Source organism: Zosterops lateralis, assembly GCF_965231275.1.
Source record: "Zosterops lateralis genome assembly, chromosome: 6".
In the NCBI taxonomy this organism is placed as follows: domain Eukaryota; kingdom Metazoa; phylum Chordata; class Aves; order Passeriformes; family Zosteropidae; genus Zosterops; species Zosterops lateralis.
Genome location: NC_139761.1, coordinates 39,209,865 through 39,233,121, shown reverse-complemented (window position 1 = coordinate 39,233,121; position 23,257 = coordinate 39,209,865). Strand labels below are relative to the sequence as shown.

Sequence of the window (23,257 nt, the reverse complement as noted above, 5' to 3'; positions counted from 1 at the left end):
GGGAAGGTTTGGCTGGCAAATACAAAAGAAACTGTGTTGGGCTAAACTTCTAAGAAAGTGAAACTTCATCATTTCAGAGCCAAAGAGCAAATGTGACCTAAAACTGCCATTAAACAAATAAACAAACAAACAAATAATTCTTTCTGCTGGGAAAACTGTGGCTGCACTAACAGAGCTCTGTCTGCCAAGAAGTATAGTTTTGTCTGAAATGTGGTATCCAACTATATTCACCTCAAATTTGTGCCTGGCTGTATAGGAACATTTCAAATGGATTTTTCCTTTAAAAAGACCTGTCTTGATTTCTCAGAACTTATTATTGAGTAATGTTTTTGAGAATCTTTCTAAATATGAAAATATTTGATGGTGTTCTTGTGCAACAGTAATATTCCATAGGTGAAAGTCAGTAGGGAGAAGTAGACAATCAGTATCGATAAACAGTTGGTTTTGTTTAGCATAAAATGGCTTCCTGGTTTGCCGTTGTACATCTTCCATAGAAAATGGTCTGGAAGCTGACACTTCACCATAAAATACAGGGAGAGGTGATGAATGTATGCTTCAAAATAAATCACGTTTTAGAATGTTAATGATGTAAAGACTTTTCCTTAGCAGTACTCTATACTATAGGCTATGATGTTAATGCAATTCAGCTCTCCAAATTGTAGCAGGAAAACCATTTTTTTAGAAGTTGAGTAGGAGCTGTTCGGAGTAGTAGTGCATGGTGAATGAAATTGTGATGTTTTGATACTTTCTCACAATCTTCTAATGTCTTGATATATTTGTTTCCCAGACTTAGGTATGTTCATTTAGGAATTCTCATTTTATGCTTGAAATTCTTGCGTTTGTGCTGCCTTGTAAATGCTTTCCACTCTTAGTGCATTTTGCATGATCTCCCTTCAAAAGATCCTGTTCTTTTTTTGATGGTCTTCATTTTCTCACTGTTCCATAATACAAACTTGCCCTGCCAAGAACTGTCAGGAAAGATTTGTTATTCATCTCCACTACAGATTTCTCGGGTGACTTGCTTTTGGAAATGTTGCATTGACCACTTTTATGACAAATGTCTCTCACAAAACTTACTTTGGCAGCTCAGTTGCTTCAGAGGTCTTGTTTTCTAGATTTTACCAAAATGAATGTTGTTACTGAAAGACTTAATTCTGTTTATTCCAAGTTGTGGCAACAACAAAAAAAAATCTATGTAGGTCAAACACTTCATTGCTACAAATTCACTAGTAAAAACAGAATTTAGCTGTGTTATCATATAATGAGGCCACTTGCTATTTGGATGTTGAGAAATAATGACTTGAGGTTTACATGTCTTTGCAAAGAAGCTTTTAAGAAAAACCTTTTTGTCAAATGTGGGATACTCTATGATCACACAGAACTCAGTGACTTAATTGGAAAGAGAAACAACCGTCTTTTATTCTGGTAAATGCAAGATGTAGACAGTACAAAATCTTGGCATTAGGACAGACATGGGCAGTGATGAAGCTAGAAAGACTGGATGTTTAAGAAGGAGCTTTCCCTCTGTGACTGTGGAATTCCTTCTGAGAAATTGTCTGTTGTAAAGGGATTTGTAAATTGCTGGGGGGAGTATAATTTTATCACTATTTTTAGATGCCAGATTCAGTGCAGAAGGCTACTTAACCCATTTTGTAATTGAAGTATTGATTGTAGATGTTAATGACTAAAAATAGTGGGGGAACTGAGTTGACCAGACTGAAAAAAATAGGTGGAACACTGTTTCGTGGTCGTTCAACTCCCTTCCCTGTGTTTCTCTTATCATGTGTGAGCCCCCTAAGTTAAGTACATTGTGAGGTGGGAAGGGAAATTTTAGATTCTGTAATCTATCACTAATGTATAAGCAAGAGGTTGCACTTTGTGGCAGTGAACTGTTGTATATGTGTAAGGATAAAAATAATTGTAAATCAGTACCAGTCTGGTAATGGACAAGCCTTTTTAATAGAGTTGCTATCGACTTTAGGATTTGAACTCAATTGAGGTTTGTAGTACTTGATTGAGGATTGTCTTACAGTAAGACTTATTTCCTTGGCAGAACAGATCACTGGAGAGAAAGAAATGCTTCTTTTTATTGCTGAAGTAGGAAGTTCATGCTTTGTCAGTTTTCTAAAAAAAAAGAATGTGGATGTCCGGTACAGGTGCCAAAATTTTATCCTGGTGTTTCTGTTACTGGCAGGTGTGTTCTTCCCATTTTTGTTTTTGTTCAAAATAACTGTTGTCCTTGTATTGGTTCCTTATGTGTTCTTCAACAAAAAATATAAAGAAGCAATAGCTTGAGTTAGTTCCAAGTTTCTGATCAAGAATCAGAACTACCTAATTTTCTATAAAGTTCACTTTGCTTGCTCTTCCCAAAGGTGTGTGTGACTTTGGGGAGAGACCTTTGCCTCTATTTAGGTTTTCTGCATCCACACTGAGGAAGTACTCGATTATTAAATGAAGACATTCCTAATGCAAGCTCAGTTTATACTGGCAAAGCTGTCTTTGTTGATGATATTTGGCTGCAGAACTAACTTGAAGGATGGGGAGTTTTACTACTGGAAACTGTTTGCTATAGGGCATGCCTGCATCCATTGCTAGGTAGGCTGTTTGGAAAGGTTTTCATGTGAATTCAGTCAGATTTCTTGCTTTTGGAGGGAAGTCACCTTCATGGAGTTAGATATGTTTTACCCCCCACTTCCGTATTTGCCATGAGCATCTTTGGGTGTGGGGTGGTGCTTTTTGTGTTGTTTTGGTGTGCATGTTTGGTTTGTGTTTTTTGGTGGGTTTGGGTTTTTGTAGTTGGTTGGTTTTTTTAGTAGGTAAAATATATTGAGTTTGAATCAGGAGTCTGTTGATTTCTATTTAATTTTGAACTGTCTCAGTAGGCTTAAGGAGGGATAAGAGAACAAATGAGAGGCTGGGGCAGAGAAAACACAACCAGGAGTTTAAACAGATGGAAGCAGATCCATTGCAAAAGGCTGATGGGGTTTGGATGCAGTAACTCACTTGCCCTTTTGACCTCGTATGATTGTTTGGGATTGGTATGGCCTTTGAGTTCTGTTCTCATTGTAAATTTTAATTTGGAGTACCTTTTTTTGTCAATTCCTGATATGGAGGAATGCTGTTACTAAGGGGGGTATGTGTGTTTTGTTTTTATTGAGTTGAACATTAAAAAAGATAGTGCAACAGAATTAACAGTTCAGTAGAATGGGTTTTAGGTAGCCTCACTTCTGAGTACTTTGCTTCCTACATAATGAGCAGATCTTTTCATTCTCAGTGGTTTACAGTTCTTTGGCCCTCCCCCACCAACTTTTTTTTTTTTTTCCCTTTAGAAGCACACTTGGTACCACTGTGCTGATATCAAGAAAAAATAGCCATATTGTTGTTTGTTTTGAAGAGAAAGGAAATGAGAAGGGCAAACCATAATAACACTTGGATACACTTGTTCATGTAGTCAACTTGTGTTCTGACATTGACTCTTGTTTTACTGCCATTGGGCAAATTAATAGTTTATGTGATTATAGTGAGTACAGTATTAACATCCATAGGAACCTGTAAATATTTAAGGCAAGCTTAGTGTAATTTGCAGTGGGGCTGTGTGTGTCAGTGACAGGTAGGGTTTTGGAGTTCTTTGTGTTTCTTATGGGTTTTCTTTTCTAATTATTGAGAGGTTGGGTTGTTGCTTAAGTATTTTCTAACTAATCCGGGAAGGAATAAAAAAAGATTGTTTTTACTGTATGCTGTTGCTAGCCTAATTTTGCTCTTGAGTTAGCTGTATGTGTTAGTGTTGTGTGGCTGACAGAAAGAAGACTTTGAAGAACTTGCTTATATTAATTTATGTGAGTGAAAATACACCCCTAATTCAAGGGATTCATTTTCTACGGAGTATTAGGCGGAATAGCCTACAAAGTATTCCTGCTAATACTCAGTAAAATATACAGCTTTGCTGGTATGGGCTGAATTTCTATTAGAGGCATTCTGCTAGTGTTGTGTGCCTGTATGCTTGTAGTGATAATTTGCTGTGTATGGCCAGGTTATAGAGTTTTTGGCTTGGTCTGTGAATTCAGACTGGTGTGTTGAAATGTGTTACTCCCTCTCTGGTTTGATTTTGTGCTTATAAATAACACTGGGAGCCCTTTCCACTGCTGCTGCTGCTATTTTCATTTTGCTGACCTCTCTGCATCAGACATGTTCTCTCATTATTTTCTGAGCAGTCTGGTTAGTTGTACAATAAGTCTGAGATGGGCATTGAGCCCGAGATCTCATCTGTCATACCCTAATAGTCAATGTTCTTATTTTAATCTAAAGGAAAGGGAGAAGGGGGAAACCACTAAAACTTGAATGACTGAGGATTTGAGCCCTACACGTGGCAAGAAATTGATCTCTTGTTGACAGTTGCTGACTGGCTACATTAGAATTAGGGCAAAAATAGGTTTTGTTCTTCTTGGTAACTGTTCGTTTCAGTTGTGCTGTTTGTAGAGTTGTTACAGTGACTGTCCTTACACTTGCATCTGATTATTTTTTGACACTGATTCATGGCACCTGTTACTAAAAGCACATCTCAGTAAGAGTCAGTTTTTGCTACAGAACTGGGGGAGTTTGAGGGGGTTAGACTTGGTTGGGTTTTTTTTGTGGTTTGGGTTTTTTTTGTTGAGTTTGGTGGGGGGGGTGGGTTGTGTGTGGTACGCTTTTTTCGGTGGTGTTTGTTTTGGATTTTCTAAAATTTTTTTTAAGTTTTTGTATATTTAGGTGTAGGTATGTTTTCATCCAATATGTATTTTTCTGTTTTCTAACTTGTCCTTATCTCCACAGAAATTACTGTAATTAGAGAGAGAGCCTGATTTACAATGGGGGACGACAGTGAGTGGATGAAACTGCCCATTGATCAGAAATGTGAACATAAGGTAGGCAATCTTGGATTTGGCTTGCTGTGTATCTCTGCTCATGGTGATTTTGTAGTGCTTCTGTATCTAAATGCACTGTAATTGAGTAATCTTGACAGCTGCACGGTGTGAGTATTAACAGATCTGAAACTGCATCAGCTCTATGCAACCTAGAGGCTGAATAACCTCTATTAAAGCAGATTTTAGTAGCATTACGTGGCATAATTTGTGTGCTGAAAGATCAGTACTCTCATTCACATGGAGAAATTACTCATCTGTAGCTGAAACTTGCTGGCCTCCCACCTCCTCATTGGTGGTTGCTAGAACTTATGAAGAGCAGGGGGGAAGACTGGCATCTCTCTATCCAGATTATTACTGGTGTGAGAGAAACAAGTATCTTGTCCTGTTGCATGTTATTCTTATTGACATTGAAGAGAAATCTGCAGGTGCCAGCTTGCTGAGCGTACTTTCACATATGACTGAAGAGCTTTGAGATTGGTATGTTAAGGTTGTAATAGCACAACATTTAAATGTCCAATTTCTGCTTCCAGCTATGGAAAGCCAGATTAAACGGTTATGAAGAAGCCCTTAAGCTCTTCCAGAAGATAGATGATGAAAAGAGTCCTGAATGGTCCAAGTATCTTGGATTGATAAAGAAATTTGTGACCGACTCCAATGCAGTGGCTCAGCTGAAAGGACTGGAAGCAGCGCTTGCTTATGTTGAGAATGCTCACGTAGCTGGGAAGTAAGTCACCTTTTCTTGCTGCTCTTAGGCTGTTAGGGCAGTTTAATGTGCCTCTCTGAGAAAGACTGGACCTGCACGTAAATTGTGCAGTGACCACTAACAGTTCTGGTCTCTATTGTTAAGAGCAGAACTTGCTCTCTAACCCAGAGAACCTGCCAAATGGCAGGCTTTCCTTGTGCATATGAAGTTATCACATATTGCTTGCAGTGTTATAAAAAACTACTGATGGCACTAGTAAAAATTTCTGAAAGACAGAAAAGTCACCATATGGTGACCACTCATATGGTGGTGTAAGTGCTGTGAACTGGAATCTCTGTTCTTGTTTGATTGAAACAGCGTTAACTGTACAGGAGGGAACCTTTTTTCAGGGGGATATTTGTGCAATTCATACATGAAATAAAATATAGTTATGTTTATATGACATTGCATCCAGCATAACCAATATGAATGACTCTTCATACCTGCCAATTTCTTCATTGGATGTGTTTTGGTACTTCTGTGTTGTCTAGCCCACAAAATGGGCCATAGTCCCGAGGATTAAATAAAAGCACATAACAGGCCAGGTTAGGGCTTTGGTCCACTGACTTTGTGACCTGATGGAATGAATAAAGGTCTTACTTAAAACAAATAAACAAACTCAAAGTTTTGTTTGAAAAAATCTAACAACTTTGCACACTCCTAGATTTAAAAGTGGTGTCAATGATTTAGTTTATCTGCAGCTTGGAAGTGTATGTAAAATACTGTGCTGGGATTATGTACTGATACAGTTAACATTTTGCAGCATATATAATTCCAGGACATGGCATTTATTTGTGAATCTCATCTCGAGAATGTTAATACACTCTTTAGAATGTCTACTATTCACTGGTGTAGTCTGGTATTAGAATCATATTAACTATGATATGTGTTCTTTTATAAAACTACATGACAAAGTCATCACTTGTGGTTATTTCCTTCAAGGTTATCTTAGGATGTAGTCCCTTTTATGTGAAGACTTCTTGGGCTTTAATCTGGATTTGGTGCTGTATGTGTTTTATTCTGTGGATAATGATATAGAACACTTAATTCCCATAGATGTTTTAAAAGTAATACTCTTATATTTCAGGACAACAGGAGAAGTAGCATCTGGAGTTGTAAATAAAGTATTCAATCAGCCAAAGGCCAGAGCAAAAGAGCTGGGTGAAGATATATGTCTAATGTATATAGAAATTGAGAAAGGAGAGGCAATACAAGAAGAATTATTAAAGGGTCTGGACAACAAAAACCCAAAAATCATAGTAGCGTGTATAGAGACACTGAGGAAAGCACTAAGGTGAGCTTTTAGTTCATGATGTTTTTTGTGGTTTTCTTCTTTGCTTTTTCCTACCCCAGCAATATGTGGAGTCTAATTCGATTGCTTAAGTCTTTAGCAGGCCCTTGTTATTGTTGAGTAGAAAGCATCTTTCCTGAACTAGTATTCTTTGACAGCAACAGTTGGTTGACAACATCATGAGATTTTTTAGATGTGAGGATTGTCTGTGTTGTACAAGCCTCATCTGGGTCTCTTTCATTCATGGTAACTGTTTACCAAACTCCCATTTTCCCAGCCTCTGAGGGAAGGGTCAGATTAGTATGTCTTGTTCCAGACTGTGAAGCTTCTCTTTGAATAGCTGTAATAAACTCACTGGTGTGAAAACTAAAACGTAGTTTGATTTTGGGGGTTTTTTTAAAACCACTTTTCCTCACTCATGTGAGCATGTTTAATTGGGTACACAGTGTGTGTTTTTAGAAGAATGAAAGAGAAAAACAAGCTCATTGCACAGTAAGCTTCTATTGTCCATATAATAATTCCTTTATTGAAAAGGAGAGCTGCTAGTGCTCCCTAAAAATCAAATCCAATTTAAGATGATGTAGTAGGCTTCAGTGTTCAGCTAGTTTTTGGTTCCATGTCAAGTTTTTTTGCTGCCAAGTGAAAAATACTTGGGCTTTATGAAATTCTTATACTTGGTGTATATATATAATTTACTGACCATTAGGTTTTTTATTAAAGGAAACACAAAATTTTGGAATTAATGGACAGAACACTTCCTTCTGAGTAAAGTAGTTTATGTCAAAACTGTATGTGGAGAGGGCCTTATGTATTATATCTTTTAGAGAACTTGCTGAGGCATTCATGGAGTTGGTCCTTGTTAAACTGATTGTTTCAGGCTTCGGTAATGTCAAAATAAAGCTTTGAGCTTAACACGTTACCTGTGCTTCTGCTAAGTGAAACCACTGTCCTATATTTAAGAATATATTTTAGCTATTTTAAATTGCTTATCTGGTTAAATGGCCTTTTAACAGTGCAGTGTAATTAGAAACCTGCATAACCTTCCTCAGTATCTTTCAACTACTTTTGTAAAATGTGCCACATGTTGTTTTGTTTTTTTTTTCTTGGATGCAATATTTTATTATCTTTGTGGTGTTAAAATCAAATACTCTCATGTAGCCCTCTTGGCTTAAATTCCATCTTCTGCTTCTGAGCTGTGTTGCTACTTAAATTTTTCTTACACTTTCTGCATTGATAACAAAATTTGTCTGTGTTGTACCCAGGCAGGTAGCTTGAATGCATAACAAGTTTAATTTCTGGTATTTTCTGTCTTGTGCTAAGGTTTCTGTTCTTTCTTGTTATATAAATTAGATAATATGAATTAGATATGAATAAGTTTGCATAGGCATTTCTTCTAATATGCTTTTTTTTCAGTCATGATAGAAAAATTGAATTCTTGGGCAACTCATTTATTCACATATGTAAATTGTGGTACTTTCAAGACCTCTTTTGAAGGTTTTTATACTTGGTATTTTTTTAAAGTTGATGTGGAAATAAAATGAGTGCACTAGAATTTCTAGAAAGTTACATGCAGATTTTAGCTCTTGAGCAGCCTTTTTTGCTAGCTTTTTTATATGGAACTTGAATTGGAGGGAACCATAAGAAAGTGATTGGTAGAAAGGTTAATTCAGAATTTAGAAAAACTGTTTCTAAATCCAAAAAAAATACTGCTTTTGAGGTCCTTTATATATTATACCTTAGTAACTACAGCAGTTAACTTTACTATGAGTTTGAAAAGAAACTTCTTGTGTTCTCATTCATCAGTGAAATAGGAAGTTTTGTGTATTAAGTGCAACAGCATGTAGAATCTTCTGTTAAGGAAGAGTGATTGGCTGGGGAGATTTGTTTTGTGTGTTCCTTCAGTGGCACATATTTCAGCACATATGTTTTCTATGAAGATGACCCAAGCTCACTGTACTTATCTGGTCCAACAAGTGGAAAAGTGACTAATGCTTTTACTGCAGTTTGCTTCCAAGGATAGACAAAGGAGATTCTATTCTGATTAAAAAAAAAAAAAAGTAGGTCATATAAATTTTGGTCTAAGGACAACTTCTTTCTTTCTTCTCTCTTGTCTTTTTCCCCCCTGGCAAGGGAGCCGATTTAAGCACTGGATTGGATTAAGTGCTTTGAAGTAATTTGAGAGGCCTCATTTTGTAATTCCAGCCTGGGTGTGGATGTTAATTTTGATCTGGCATATATTCTTTTCATTTTACAGTAGCATCTCAAAATAATATATAGCATAATGGTTTGAGTAAATAACAAAATTGCTAAATGTGCACTGAAAGACTTTCGTAGAGTATTTTTTAAAAAATTAGTTGATATTTGTGGATTGCTCCCTGTTCACAGACACTGATGCTGTTCTGTGTGTTTTTAACTTTCAGTGAATTTGGTTCAAAGATAATCTCACTGAAGCCAATCATCAAAGTATTGCCAAAACTTTTTGAATCTCGGGAAAAGGCTGTTCGAGATGAAGCCAAGCTCCTTGCTGTGGAGATCTACCGATGGATAAGGGATGCTTTGAGACCTCCATTGCAGAACATAAATTCTGTTCAGGTAGGCAGGGAGTATTTCTGTATTCAAACGTTTGATACTCATCCTCCCTGATTCTGTGATGTTGGGCATTCTTAAAGCCGAAACTGGAATGCCTTTTTTTAGCTCCATTTTTTTACCTAAAACATTGGTCACTCCTAGTCATGTGTAAGGAAATCATAACAATGTTTGGTTGCTCTGAACATGCATGAAGTTGTGGGGTGAAGCCTCATATTGTAACTGAGGATGGCAACTGATCAGGTGAATGTAGCAGAATGGTTTCCCTTGTAAGAGACCCTTGCACTGAAAGTCTTCAAGTCAATAATTTTTGTTCTCAGTTTTCTTTTTTGCCGTAGTTTTTTCCTCTGTGCATCCCTTCATACTTATTCTGATGATGCTCAGAATGTGACTGTTTCCCTTCAGGAAGTACACTTCATTATGATAGATAGACTATTTCATAATTTTAAAACTTTATAAATTATGCCTCCTTTCCTCCTACCTGAGTTAATTATGTTCAGGTGGAAAGCAATAACTTGCTTTAAAAGGGCATGGTTAAAAAAAAGCAAACTGTTTAATCAAATGTAGCTCAGCATGTTTGTTTCATCTTAGTTTTAGTGTGTAATAATAGCATGGCTGTGAGGGAAAGCTTCCTTCATGCTCAGCCATTTTTATTTCAAAGTGTCTACAGAGGGGCCATACCATTCTGACTGTTCTACCATTTGTTCTATGTCAGTGCTTTGCAATAATTGTGTTCTGTGGATATGCTTAGTCAAAGACTTCTGAACAGTGAATATGAAGTCACTTCTTTAATGGCAGAAAAAAGATAGTAGTGAAAGGTAGTGGTATCTTGGCTTTGAAATGGGAAAACTGTAATGCCTTGCTTGTCTTGGAGTATGTCCATATGTCTCTGTTATGATGATTCTTTTCCCTTTTGGCAGCTAAAAGAACTGGAAGAAGAATGGATCAAAGTATCGTCAGCTGCTCCTAAGCAGACCAGGTTCCTGCGTTCCCAACAGGAGCTGAAAGCAAAATTTGAGCAGCAGCAGGGGCTTGGAGGAGATGCAGATGGAGGTAAAGTATTTAATCTCTGAACTCTATTGGCAAGTATATTGTATATAAATTGTGAAGAGATGCATTCAATTGTAAAGAAGCTTTTACTCAAGCTGGTGTAAAACATGGAGTGTAGTACACAAGAAAATGTGTCTGAGGCAGAAACTTTATGTTAAAGAGTATCTGTCTTCTGAAATAGCAAAATTGCAACTGCTGATAGCACTTTCTAAATAATGAGCCTTAGGTGGTGCTCTAGCAAAAATTTTGTGTCACTCTGCTTACATATTTTTCTCTGCTGGTTGCAGGAGATGATGATGAGGAAGAGGCGGTACCCCAGGTAGATGCGTATGAGTTGCTTGAAGCTGTAGAAATTCTCTCCAAGCTTCCCAAAGACTTCTATGAGAAAATAGTAAGCATAAACTTAAATAAATAGTCCCTGTTAATTCTTTGTATAGCTGATGAGTTTTAAGACTTACGGGCAATTCTGCAATGTGTGCTTTAGTGCCACATGGATAATAACAAACTAGTGTTAATAACAAATGGCCTATAATAAATAAGTTTTAAAGTTGGCTTTAGCAGCAAGAAAGCTCTCATTTTAAGGGGCTGAGGTATCTCCTGGGAAAGGACTGTATTTCATATTTCATTGCAATTTCTGATGTTGAACTGTAGAGAGACCTTGGTTTTCTCAGGATGGAATAAATCTATGCTTTTTGGTAAGTCTGCTTCTCTAGAACTGTTTATATTTATAGATTAATGTAAATTATTTGCTCTGCAGGAAGCAAAAAAGTGGCAAGAAAGGAAAGAAGCTCTAGAGGCTGTTGAAGTGCTAGTGAAAAATCCCAAGCTGGAATCGGGAGACTATGCGGACTTGGTGAAAGCTCTCAAAAAGGTAGTTAAATAAAACTCAGAGTGCACATATAGTTTAATATTGTTTTGTAATTTATTTGTATGATAGTTTAAAAGTTACAATTGATTTAATACTCATGAGTAGAAAATTAGTAGCTGGAAAAGTTATGGAAATAACCCAATCTGTGGCCCACTGATTATTGTAAGAAATTATTCCATGTCTCTGAAACTCAGATTTTTCCCTTCAGGTTGTTGGAAAGGATACAAATGTTATGTTAGTTGCTTTGGCTGCCAAATGCCTTGCTGGACTAGCTACAGGCCTCCGAAAGAAGTTTGGACAGTATGCAGGGCATGTAAGTAAGAGTATGTACTTTTTTCCTGATTTTATTCATGCTGGACACTTTTTTTCCCCTTTTCCTATCAAGCCTTGGTATTTATCAGAGGTATTCTTTATACAATTAGAATACTAACCAACCCCTTAAAAGAGTAAGCATTGAAATACTTGCCTAGATCTTTGTCACTTAAGTTTGAAAGGACCTTCTTCATTCATATTCAGCAACATGAAACTTTCTGTTGCAATGTAAGTTGTCTTTACTAGGAAAATTGAATTGTTCTGCCATTAAATGAACTTTATTTACATTACCTCATCCTAGAGATACCCCCACGGGAATGCATTTATAGGCCACAGTGAAAAAGACAGCTTCTAAATCAGAGTGCTACTTAGCACCTCCATGGTGTATGTTTTATGTTGATTGGGGTTTTTTGAATGTTGGGGGATGGTAGGTGGTGGGTGTTCTGTTTCCTTGTTGCCTGGGTTTTGTGGGGGTTTTCATCTGCTTTAAATAGCAAAAAATTCTGAGGTTTTTTGGTACCAAAATGTTCTGGTGCTCCAGTTTAGTGCTGTTTGTTCTCTCCTTTGCTGCTCCTCTCTTACCAGTATCAGGGAATACAGGAAAGCTTAACCAGTATGTGGAAACAACAAGAGCTTTTAATAAGTTTCAATTCTCACTTGTTTCTCAAGCCTGTATCACTGTGTTCTTTAAGCTGTTCAGTCAAATTTTTTGTGTGATAAGCAAGAGTAATGGGGTTAGAGAACTGATGTTCCTGGCTGCCAGTGGTATTCTCTCTGGATTGGGAAGTTGCTGAATCTCACTGCTTCAGAAACATTCAAGTCTCCTGAACTCTGAGTGATAATTTGGACAGTCACTTTCATTCTGAAAGCTGTCTGTAGTTCTAAAAATCATTGTTGCATCTGTTTTATAGTTGATTTCTGTAGGTTAGCCCTTATATCTACAGAGTTAGTGTTGGAAAAGCCAAGCTTCTAAAATAAGGGTGTAGCTCTGTGGTTGCCAAGCAAATGGCATTGAGAAAATGACTTTTTCAATACTGTAATGGCAGCTCTGAATTGCATAATCTCAGTACTCATTTTAGCAGTTCACTTGATTTGTTTGCTGGACTAATTGACTTGTGAGGAAGATGTAGAGTTGTCTTGAGAGTGGGCATTGAAGTGTTACGAAACAAAATTGTTGCTAGAATTGTATGATTATAAACTCTATTACTTAAATATAGGACTGCAATGCTAGTCTGCAGTCTGTGTCCTAACAAGAGTAGTGAAATCATGCATAGAATTGTACTTCTCACTATAACTGAGTGCATGTGTGCCAGCTTCACCTGACTGCATTTGTATCCCTGGACTAGTTTTTCCTTCTTTCCTTCTCACATGGGCTATGGCTTCTAACTTCCGTGTTAAAAACTACTCATTTTACGTGTCAGCATTTTCTAAAACAGAGGCCTAATGTTTTTAAATATCTCCTCCTTATGACTTCATTCTCCATAGGGTGTAGGGGTGTCTAGCACCTGCAATAGCATCTGTGATGATCTTTGTGGTGCCAGCTGCATTATCTGAATGTTTTTTGAGTATAGTTTACTGTTGATATGCTTTTTCAAGGTGATAGATCTGAAAAATATTGCTGCAGAGAGGGTTCTGGTTGCTTTAGAGTCATGATCTTATCAGCTGTGGATCAAATAAGGCCTCCTTAATGAGCCATGCTTAGTGCTGTCAGAAAGCTGGGAAAGAGGGAACAGGTTAAATGCCTTCTTGGATTCTTAGAATACAAGAGCACAATACCATTTATTTATGTTGTGAAATCATTTGTTTCCATTCTGTTGCTTTGTATTCCAGCATAATTCCATAATCTGTAATTATGTGAATTTATAGATCTACCTTTTGTTATGAAATTGTTAAAAAATTTATATTGATTAATAGAATGACTTTAATATTGAGTTTAATATTGGAGAACAGCAAGAATAAACTAGTTCAGACTGCTGTTGTATACTTCTGGAGGGGGACAGTGGAGATATTTGAATATCTCCACTTCTGCTTCTCTGCAAAGTACCAGGGCACAGACTATCAGGCTTTCTAGTTATATTAATGAAGAGGGCATTGACATTTTTGTTCCCTTTTCCATAGGTTGTTCCAACAATCCTGGAGAAATTCAAAGAGAAGAAGCCCCAGGTAGTCCAAGCACTGCAGGAGGCCATTGATGCAATCTTTCTTACAGTAAGTAAGAGTGAAAATTTCCCCATTATCTGAGAATTGGTCTCGAATTTTGATTTGGTTTTCTCTTTACTGAAACAATGACTCTTTTTTCAACACTGTAGACCACATTGCAGAACATAAGTGAAGATATTTTGGCAGTCATGGACAACAAAAACCCAACTATTAAGCAACAAACATCCCTTTTCATTGCGAGAAGCTTCAGACACTGCACACCTTCTACTCTGCCAAAAAGCCTGTTAAAACCTTTCTGTGCTGCACTTCTCAAGGTAAAACAGAAGGAGTTGATACTTGTCTGGCATTGACTTGAGCACTATTGTGGTGAAACCTTGTATTGTTTGAGGAGAAAGACCTGAAGGTAGTGCAGAGACCAGAGTTCTTGTGTGCTATGTAGCTCTCAGAGTCAGTTTTGGCTGATGTCAAATTTGGAGGCGACTGTCAGTCGGGGGAGCAATGCAGTTTCCTTTATCTTAGCTTTTTTGAAGCTGTAGACTCACTAAACTTGTAATATGTTAAGACAGTGGTTTACAACTCTTATTCCAGATACTGCCACTTGCTTCTTGCACACATCTTGTTTTTGTTGGGAGTGCTGTTGTATACTGTGAATAAAAGAGCAGCCATCATTGATTCATACATGGCAGTGACACTAGATCATTTATCAGTGTAAATGATAATGATGTATACTTTTTTCTTATTGCAAATAGCCCTTTCCTTGGTATAGGCAATATCCCTAGCTTAAAATAATGGAGATTTGAACAAGATTGTAGAACTTTAAACTCTTTAGGAACTTCTGGTGATGTTTAAAGCTTGAATGTTCAACCTCTTCTTGTGGGGTAAAAAAACAAAGATGAAAAAATGGCTGTATCTGAGAAAAAGTAGACTGGGTCAGTACAGGAAAACAACCTTTTTCTTTCTGCAGTGGAATGTCAAGGATTACTCTGTAGTAGGTTCAGTTTTTAAATAATGGGAGAGGATTTGCGTAGAAGATGTTTAGATATGAGCCACAAGTCATATGACATAAAATGTCTTTCTCTGCAGCATATCAATGATTCTGCTCCTGAAGTAAGAGATGCTGGATTTGAAGCATTAGGCACTGCCTTGAAAGTAGCTGGAGAGAAAGCTGTGAATCCATTTCTAGCAGATGTAGACAAACTAAAGCTTGATCGGGTGAGTATTGTTATAAGTGTTGTAAAAAAGGTTCCATTTACCCGTTTATTTAAGATGCATCTTAGGCTAGAGAAGGTGAAAGACAATGCTTTAGCCTAGTTAATTTCAGCACAGATTTTTGAAGATGTATTTTCTTACTTAAGTGTTACTGATGTTGCAGGGAATCTGAAAATCTCTTCATTCTTATGTAAAATATCTATCTGGCTGTATTATCTATGAGTTAGGTTGTGGGATTTAGTTGTGGTTTTGGTTGGTGGTGTATGGAGTTCTGTTTGGTTTTTAACACTTTGTTGTCTGAAACAAGCTTTTAGGTCACAACCATATGGTCTGAATTTTTATTATTAGATAGGATTCGGTATAAAAGATTTACTTTCGAACAACAAAGTTGTTATACTTTTGCATAAGCTGCCAGGTATGTTGACTGAATGAAGATTTTTATAATTTAAAGTGCTCAGACTTAGTCTTAGAGCATCTATGAGTATTAGTAGGGTGTCAGTGTTTTATTTGTATATAAATGCACTTAATTTTGAACTAGGCGATGGCTGAGGCCACTGACTGGTTAACCTTACTGTTGAGGGAGCACTGGATAACAAAATTTTTTAAGTAAATTACTTAAACTCTCTTCACATTTTTTCCACATTAGTCAAGTTTGAGCCACTGGTAAAGGGACACTGTACATCCAATTGTGGTAGCTAAATAGCTTCTTTCCACCCCCACCTTTTTTTTTCCCCACTGCTTGGCAGATTAAAGAGTGTGCTGAAAAGGTGGAATTGGTTTATGGTAAAAAAACAGGAGGAGCAGCTGAGAAAAAAGAAGGGAAGCCTATCACTGGAAAGACCACTGCTGTTGCAGGGCCTGCAGGAGATAAAGAAACAAAAGATGCAGCAACTAAACCAGGACCACTGAAAAAAGGATCTGCAGTGAAGGTAAGAGATTGTCAGACAGTCTGTGATTGCATCAAATAGTTACTTACTGCAGATCAAAGGTGTCCTGTTGAACATCTGCCTCCACTGAGCTATCACTGTCCTTTGCAGGAGGAGGTGAGCCTAACAGCAAAAGAGATCTGTGACGTTCTGAGACTGTAATGAAATCTCAGTTTTTAATGGTACAAACTGTCTTGTCACATCTTAATACAAGATTTTGATTTTGAAATAGTGATAAAAGACTAGAGGCATTCAGAGGAGCCTCTCATGTTGTAACATTGATGTGCTCTTGGCTGAAGTCAACTTGGCTGAAGTCAACATTTCTTGTAACTAGCAAGGTTACTAATTAAGTACTGGATATCTTTTCACCATCGTTTAAGTTTGTTCCTTTGTATATTTTGAATTTGAACTATTAGCCTATATTTCTTCAGGTTTTAAAAATTGACTGCAGTAGGTGGTCTTTGTAATACACTACTTAGTTCTTCAGGTGGGATACCAGGAAGTGAATAGAAGAACAAATGAAGTTTTTGAAATCTATTGGTACTCAGATAACCTGAGAAAAAGACACCAGTCGCAAGTTTAGCATCTAATCAATATCCATAGGAAAGCATACAGACAAAGTTATTATTTCCTGAACTTTCACAAGTACATAATTCTTTCTTTTTTCATCTTTCATTGTCCTGTTATGTGTTGTAAAACCTGTAGTCTAAAAGCAATATATTCATTAAGCAAGCTCTAGCTTATCTCTGCCTGCAGTAGTTATGCTATCAGATATGAATTTTTTGGACATTAGAAGTATAGTTTAGGGAAAACAGCAGTTCTTTTGATAGCTGAGCTACAGACCTATTTGATCTTGGCTAATGTGTCCATTAACTTTGTAGGCTGGGGTCCCACCGAAGAAAGGCAAACCAGCTGCAGCTGCAGGTCCAGGAGGTGCTGGGGCTAAAGGCAAGAAGGGTCCTGAGACCAAAGAAATCTTTGAGTCGGAGCTCTCTGTGAGTATTCTGCTATTCTCTGAAATACAAAGCCCTCTGTAACCAAAGAGGGCACCTTTGGTTAATCAGTTCTTCAGGTACTACAGAGTTTTTCAGGGAGATTGTTGGTTTTTGTTAGGAGGAGGAAAAGATTATTTTTTATTATCTGTAGTTTCTTATACTTCCCAGAGATTACTTTTCTGTTGCAGTGCAATTTTAGCAGCTTTCTAAACCCATAAGTCCCCTAAACTACAATCCATAATAAAAATCTTTCAATCTGCAACAGAACCCTTTTCCTATTTTGTAAATGCATCACAGTACAGGGGTCAGTCCAGTATATTACCTGTCCTTAAGGTTGCTGCCCCCTTCTGAAGGGATATGGTGGAGTGTTAACCTTGCTGTGATCTGTGTGCAGATAGAAGTATGTGAAGAGAAAGCTGCTGCTGTCCTTCCAGCTTCTTGTATCCAGCAGTTGGACAGTGGTAACTGGAAAGAGAGGCTTGCCTGCATGGAGGAGTTTCAGAAGGTACGTTGGAACAGTTAAGAGAGGCAGTAGGGAAAGAGAAAACAAGTAATAATTTCTTCAGCTCTTTAGGCCTGGTAAGTCTCCTGAAATACTTAGTTGTAGTTGTATGTCAGCACTTCAGATGGATTAAACAATACTTGAAAAAGTCAAGTGGCTCATATGGTTTAAATTCCATAACAGTAGTGGAGTATGTATTTCACCTTAATGTAGATTGTTGTGCTTTTGTCAAAAATACTTGTATTTTGATGGAGAATATTTGGAGGTCTCTTTAAAATTCCAAGTAATTGTAAAGCTTGGTCTCAAAGATAGCTAGATTTAAACAGAGGGTTTTGCAACAACTAGGCCAAATGTATTGCAAATAAGTTCCTGCTGTTTGTGTCTTAGGTAGCAATTGATTATAATCAACTACTTGCCAGTTAAAATTTTTGTGTTTAGAGGCTTAGATAGTACTAGCACTCTTCACAGCTAGTGGAAAGTGCTTCATGTCATCACAGACAAAAAAAAGCATCAAATGTCCCTCATATGATATCTATCAGGAGACCTTTGAGACTTCACATTCAAAAAAGCTTCAACTGTAGATGTACAAGTAGTTCATACTACTATACCAGTACAGTCGTGACTGAGCTTTTAATATTTTAGTGGGAAAAGTGACTAACTTCAGTTAGGAAATGATGACTGGCTACATTGAAATGCTGATGCAGAAGCCTGCTTTATTAAAATTTTGCCATTTCAGTTGAATGAATAAACCTAACATCTAAACCCCATATTTAGATCATGTTCACCCTTAATCTCTGCTGTGTAGTCAACATTCTAACATGAAAGCTGCGTAATATACTTCATCTTAAAAACAAAAGCAGTTTTTTGAGGAGCAGGTGGGTTGTTCAGGAATTTTGTTTGTTTGTTTTTAATTGTTAAATTCTTAGGGTTGGAATGGCCAATAGTGAGTGTTGATGACATTTGTCAAAGAACATTAAAGGAGTAGTGTTGTGAATGCTGTAGGTTAAACGTTGGCTCAGTACTTCAGATTTCTTGTAAAAGTGGCTCTTCAGGTAAATTATTATGCTGAGAATTTCTGTAATTTAACTCGGTATTAAGAAAATATTTTGAGGACAGTTGCGAATTTCTGTTTGAGTTTTGTATAATTTGTGACCCACTGGTTAACTTTAATGTTTGTCCTTTAGGCTGTTGAGCTTATGGAAAGAAGTGAAATGCCTTGCCAAGCCCTAGTAAGAATGCTGGCCAAGAAACCGGGTTGGAAGGAAACAAATTTTCAGGTAATAATACATTATCCTTCAGTAACAAAATAGTCCATTTTTGTTAAAGTAAGGTAGTTTCCAGCTGAAAGACTGTAAGTGCATATGACACTGTGGCCACAGTTTTATCTGTAATCAATATAAACTCTCAAACTGGATTTTATTTCTGTTGAGAGTTGAGACTCTAGATGTCATCTAAGGTATCTAAATGTTGTCTTTAGATGTATATGTATATATGTGCATATATATATAAGCATGTGTGTGCATATAAGTTCTAAAAGTAGATAATGACAGCCCAGTATTATTGATTGTGTGTAATATATGTAATAGTATATATTTGTGTGTAAACACAGTTTTTGTGTATAATCACACAAAATACTTGTGTGTGTGTACAAAACATTTGTGTGTCTAATTTTGTGCATATGTTAGTATTTACCCACAAATCCATATAATTTTTATATGTATCTATAGATGTATAGAATGAGAAAAATCAGTCTAAAATACACAAAGTATTTCTTGCTGTTTTGGACATTTCAGGTGATGCAGATGAAACTGCATATAGTTGCATTGATTGCACAGAAAGGGAACTTCTCCAAAACTTCAGCACAGGTTGTGCTGGATGGTCTTGTAGACAAGGTTGGTGACGTGAAATGTGGAACTAATGCAAAAGAGGCTATGACAGCAATAGCAGAAGCATGTCAGTTGCCGTGGACTGCTGAGCAGGTGAGTGAGCAGCAAAGGTATTCTTTCAGTAAATAAAATCAGAAATAATATGTAGGATGTCATTTCAATCTGAGGAGTAAATCCCAAATCTTTGATTTTTCTCTGTTGCATGAAAGTGATTTGTTTGCTCTCAAGATGCTTCCTGAGGCAGCAGTTAAATATATATTCTTCTAAAATTGAAAATAGTCATAGGATGGTTTGAGTTGGAAGTGAACTTAAAGATGGTTTAGGTCCTCCTCCCACACCATAGGCAGGGATACCTTCTATTAGACCAAGTTGCTCAAAGCCTCATCCAACCTGGCCTTGAACATTTCCAGGAGTGGGGCAGCCACAACTCCTCTTTCAGTTCAGACCCATTCCTATTTGTCCATCCATTGTATACCTATTTCAAAAGTTTTCTTGCAGGTCTCCTTCAAGTACTGAAGGGCCACAAGATCACTCTGGAGCCTTATCCAGGCTGAAAATTTCCAATTCTGTCAGCCTCTCCTCATAGGAGAGATGCTCCATCGTTTTAATCATGGTGGCCCTGCTCTGTACTCATTCCAACAGATCCATGTCCTTCCTGTGCTGAGTGCCCCAGAACTGGATGCAGCACTGTGGGTGGGGTCTTACAAGAGCAGAGCAGAGGGGCAGAATCCCCTCCCTCACCCTGCTGGCCACGCTGCTTTTGGTGCAGCCCAGGACACCATTGGCTTTCTGGGCTCTGAGTGCATATGGCTGGGTCATGTCCAGCCTCTTTGGAGGGGCTGAATTCTCTCTCTCTGTTCTCTCTGTTCATCCCCCATCCTGTATTGATTCAAGAGCTGCCCCAACCCAGGTGCAACACCTTGCCTTGTTGAACCTCTTCAGATTTCCATTATTAGTGTTTTGTCATCTGGTTTCCAGTGAAAGTTTACACTTAACTCTCTTCTATTCCAGGTTGTGGCTATGGCTTTCTCTCAGAAGAATCCTAAAAACCAGTCAGAAACTCTGAACTGGCTTTCAAATGCAATTAAAGAGTTTGGCTTTTCTGGGTAAGTCTTCTAAGTAAATTGGTGAGAGAAACTTAAATGAAAATGTTTCTAATCTGGAACTAGGATTCTGTTCATCTGAACTCTAGTTCCTTAAACTCTGATGCTAGCCATGTTCTTCTTGCTCTTAAGTATATAACTGAAAGTATCTGGCATTACTAGTATTACAGAATGTGATTGCACTTCTAGCTACTTTATTCATCACTCCATCTTTTCTGAAGAGCTTTTGTCTTAAGGTACTTATAGGTGTGGGCTGGGCACGGAGCTGTGGTATTGCATGTATGTTATACTTCTACTTGAATACACCTGCATCCAGGTGGACCACTGTATTTTATAGTTAAAAAACACAGCAACTGAATCTGACAACCTACAGAAGAGTACATACCAGCATGCCTGTTAATCTACTTGGGAGACGTTTTGAGGTTGATTACAGGTGGATGAAGTTTTAGCCAACAAAATAGCTGTTACTATGTCTAGCATTGTGAGAGTAAGAATTCTCCATCAGAACCAGGGATAGCATGCCTTAATTTTTAATCACTAGTCTTCTAAATGAAGGTGGTCAAACATATGTAATAGAGTTTTTTGTCCTCAGAAAAAAAATCTCTAAGCAAGGAAAACTTCAAATATCATTTTATTTGTCTGCTTGGGCAGTTACTATGGCTGTCTTAAGATATTTTGTGGTTTTTAAATGGATAGTGACATTGATTAAGTCTGGGAAATAAACTCTTCTTTAGTAAATTCCCAAAAAAATACACATTTACAGCATGGTAGTATGTATAAATGTGTTACTGGAACAGCAGTGTGTGAGATTGCACAAATAATATAGAAGGTTCAGGAATTTAAACCTTCCTTTATTTCACTTGTAAATATCCTTTTGAAAATTGTGCCTCTTTCTGGAAAATCATTATACTAACTAACAAAAAAAGAGACCCACCACAACAATAATACACTCTCACCTTTATTGTGTAGTTATGTTTCAGGTACTTAAAATGTTTCTAGATTCATTCCTCAATATATCAGTCCTAGCAGCCACATGGGATTATGTAGTTTAAGAAACTTTCCAGCTGTGATAATAGTAGGCTTTGATATAAATTGTTTACTGATTATTTTCACAGTAGGCTCTTCTCCAAACTGATCTTTCAGTAGTTATTTAAGCAACTTCTATCTACACTGTACCTGTGATGATATTTTATGAGTATACATGTCTTCTGCATCGAAGTTAGTTGTGTAAATCTGTCTAGGAGTATCTTTTTTATTTAACATACTGTGGTGATTTTGTTTGTTGGTGCTGTTTCCTGTGTTGTGTTTTATTTATGGGAGACATCTTTTTTCCACAGATTGAATGTCAAAGCTTTCATCAGTAATGTGAAGACAGCTCTTGCTGCAACTAACCCAGTGAGTAAATTTAGAATCCTAATCCTGAATTATTATCAGTCCTTAATTTGGAAACTGAGTGCTTTTTCCTCTTTCTGGCAGGCTGTAAGGACTTCTGCCATTACATTGCTGGGAGTAATGTATCTTTATGTGGGACCTTCTCTGCGAATGTTTTTTGAAGATGAGAAGCCAGCCCTTCTCTCCCAGATAGATGCAGAATTTGAAAAGGTATGAAGTGGAGCTCTCTTTCTACCAAGTGTCATTTAAGCTACTTTGAAACTTTAGTAGCAGGAGTTTGTAGTAATATTGTGGTCTAACCCTTGAGCTTGTCATTGAACCAGATTCTTTAAAATGATGCAGAAAGGTTGCAAATTCATTATGTGTAGCTATCCCAATAGTATTTTTTTCATTATGAACTTTTAAAGTTCCTGGGTGTGTTTGAATAGTGTAATGGTTTAGAAGTCTGTTGTCCTGAGCCAGTGCATTCATATCATACAAGTGGTTTTATTTTTAATGTCAAATGAAAAATTGTGAAATTGTCGTTTCTGATTTTGTGTTGCTTGCAGATGCAAGGACAGACAGCACCAGCTCCAACTCGTGGCATTTCCAGACACAGTGTGGGAGGAGGGGATGATGGTGAAGAGGAAGAACAGGAGGAGGTTGGGAATGATGCTGTGGATCTCTTGCCAAGAACAGATATTGGGTAGGTTTGGATTCTAGCACCTGAAGATTCGTTTGCACTGCAATTCAAAACTTTGCATTTATAAATGCTTTCTAAGCATTTCTAAACCTATGGTGTTAAAGCACACAAATACTAATAGAGATATTACTAAGTAAACGGGCATTTTACCTGTTTTTCTCTTGTAGTGATAAGATCACAGCGGAACTAGTGGCTAAGATTGGGGATAAAAATTGGAAGATCAGAAAGGAAGGTCTAGATGAAGTGACAAGCATAATAAATGAAGCAAAGTTCATACAACCAAACATAGGAGAGCTTCCAGCTGCTCTGAAGGGTCGTCTCAATGACTCCAATAAAATCTTGGTATGTTTTTTCAGAATCCTGTTTCAGTTGTTTCCAGCTTAAAACTTAAGATAATTATGATTTCTGAACCTTGCTTATTACTATCTTGTCTCCTTAAATGTCATTAAATCAACAGTTGGAACACGGTGAACTGTGTGTTTCCACATCATATATTTGCCTATTTTAAGAATACTTGCCTTTTTTTCATTTAAAAATGCTTTGAAAGAAGGAAAATATATCTTTACTCTGAATGTAATATAAGGACATCTTGAAAGAATTTGACTAATTGCTTCATTTGTAACAAAAGCGAATTGTCCCTTGTTTGAAAATA

The 23,257-nt window shown here is 37.2% G+C and overlaps 1 protein-coding gene across 6 annotated transcripts in view; it reads left to right on the top strand.

The window, feature by feature from the left end:
- CKAP5 (cytoskeleton associated protein 5) overlaps positions 1–23,257 on the top strand; it is a 51,142-nt gene that overhangs the window by 4,883 nt on the left and 23,002 nt on the right. For all 6 annotated transcript variants that reach the window (XM_083863691.1, XM_083863693.1, XM_083863692.1 and 3 more), the window contains exons 2-22: positions 4,810–4,901; positions 5,432–5,625; positions 6,731–6,937; positions 9,355–9,526; positions 10,441–10,573; positions 10,858–10,961; positions 11,328–11,441; positions 11,647–11,751; positions 13,869–13,958; positions 14,060–14,224; positions 14,994–15,122; positions 15,866–16,048; positions 16,927–17,040; positions 17,435–17,545; positions 18,727–18,819; positions 19,336–19,521; positions 20,440–20,534; positions 21,869–21,926; positions 22,008–22,133; positions 22,472–22,608; positions 22,773–22,947. In XM_083863691.1, the coding sequence (XP_083719817.1) occupies positions 4,845–4,901; positions 5,432–5,625; positions 6,731–6,937; positions 9,355–9,526; positions 10,441–10,573; positions 10,858–10,961; positions 11,328–11,441; positions 11,647–11,751; positions 13,869–13,958; positions 14,060–14,224; positions 14,994–15,122; positions 15,866–16,048; positions 16,927–17,040; positions 17,435–17,545; positions 18,727–18,819; positions 19,336–19,521; positions 20,440–20,534; positions 21,869–21,926; positions 22,008–22,133; positions 22,472–22,608; positions 22,773–22,947 (2,748 nt within the window). In that variant the 5' untranslated portion in view covers positions 4,810–4,844. The remainder of the gene's footprint in view (positions 1–4,809; positions 4,902–5,431; positions 5,626–6,730; positions 6,938–9,354; positions 9,527–10,440; positions 10,574–10,857; positions 10,962–11,327; positions 11,442–11,646; positions 11,752–13,868; positions 13,959–14,059; positions 14,225–14,993; positions 15,123–15,865; positions 16,049–16,926; positions 17,041–17,434; positions 17,546–18,726; positions 18,820–19,335; positions 19,522–20,439; positions 20,535–21,868; positions 21,927–22,007; positions 22,134–22,471; positions 22,609–22,772; positions 22,948–23,257) is intronic.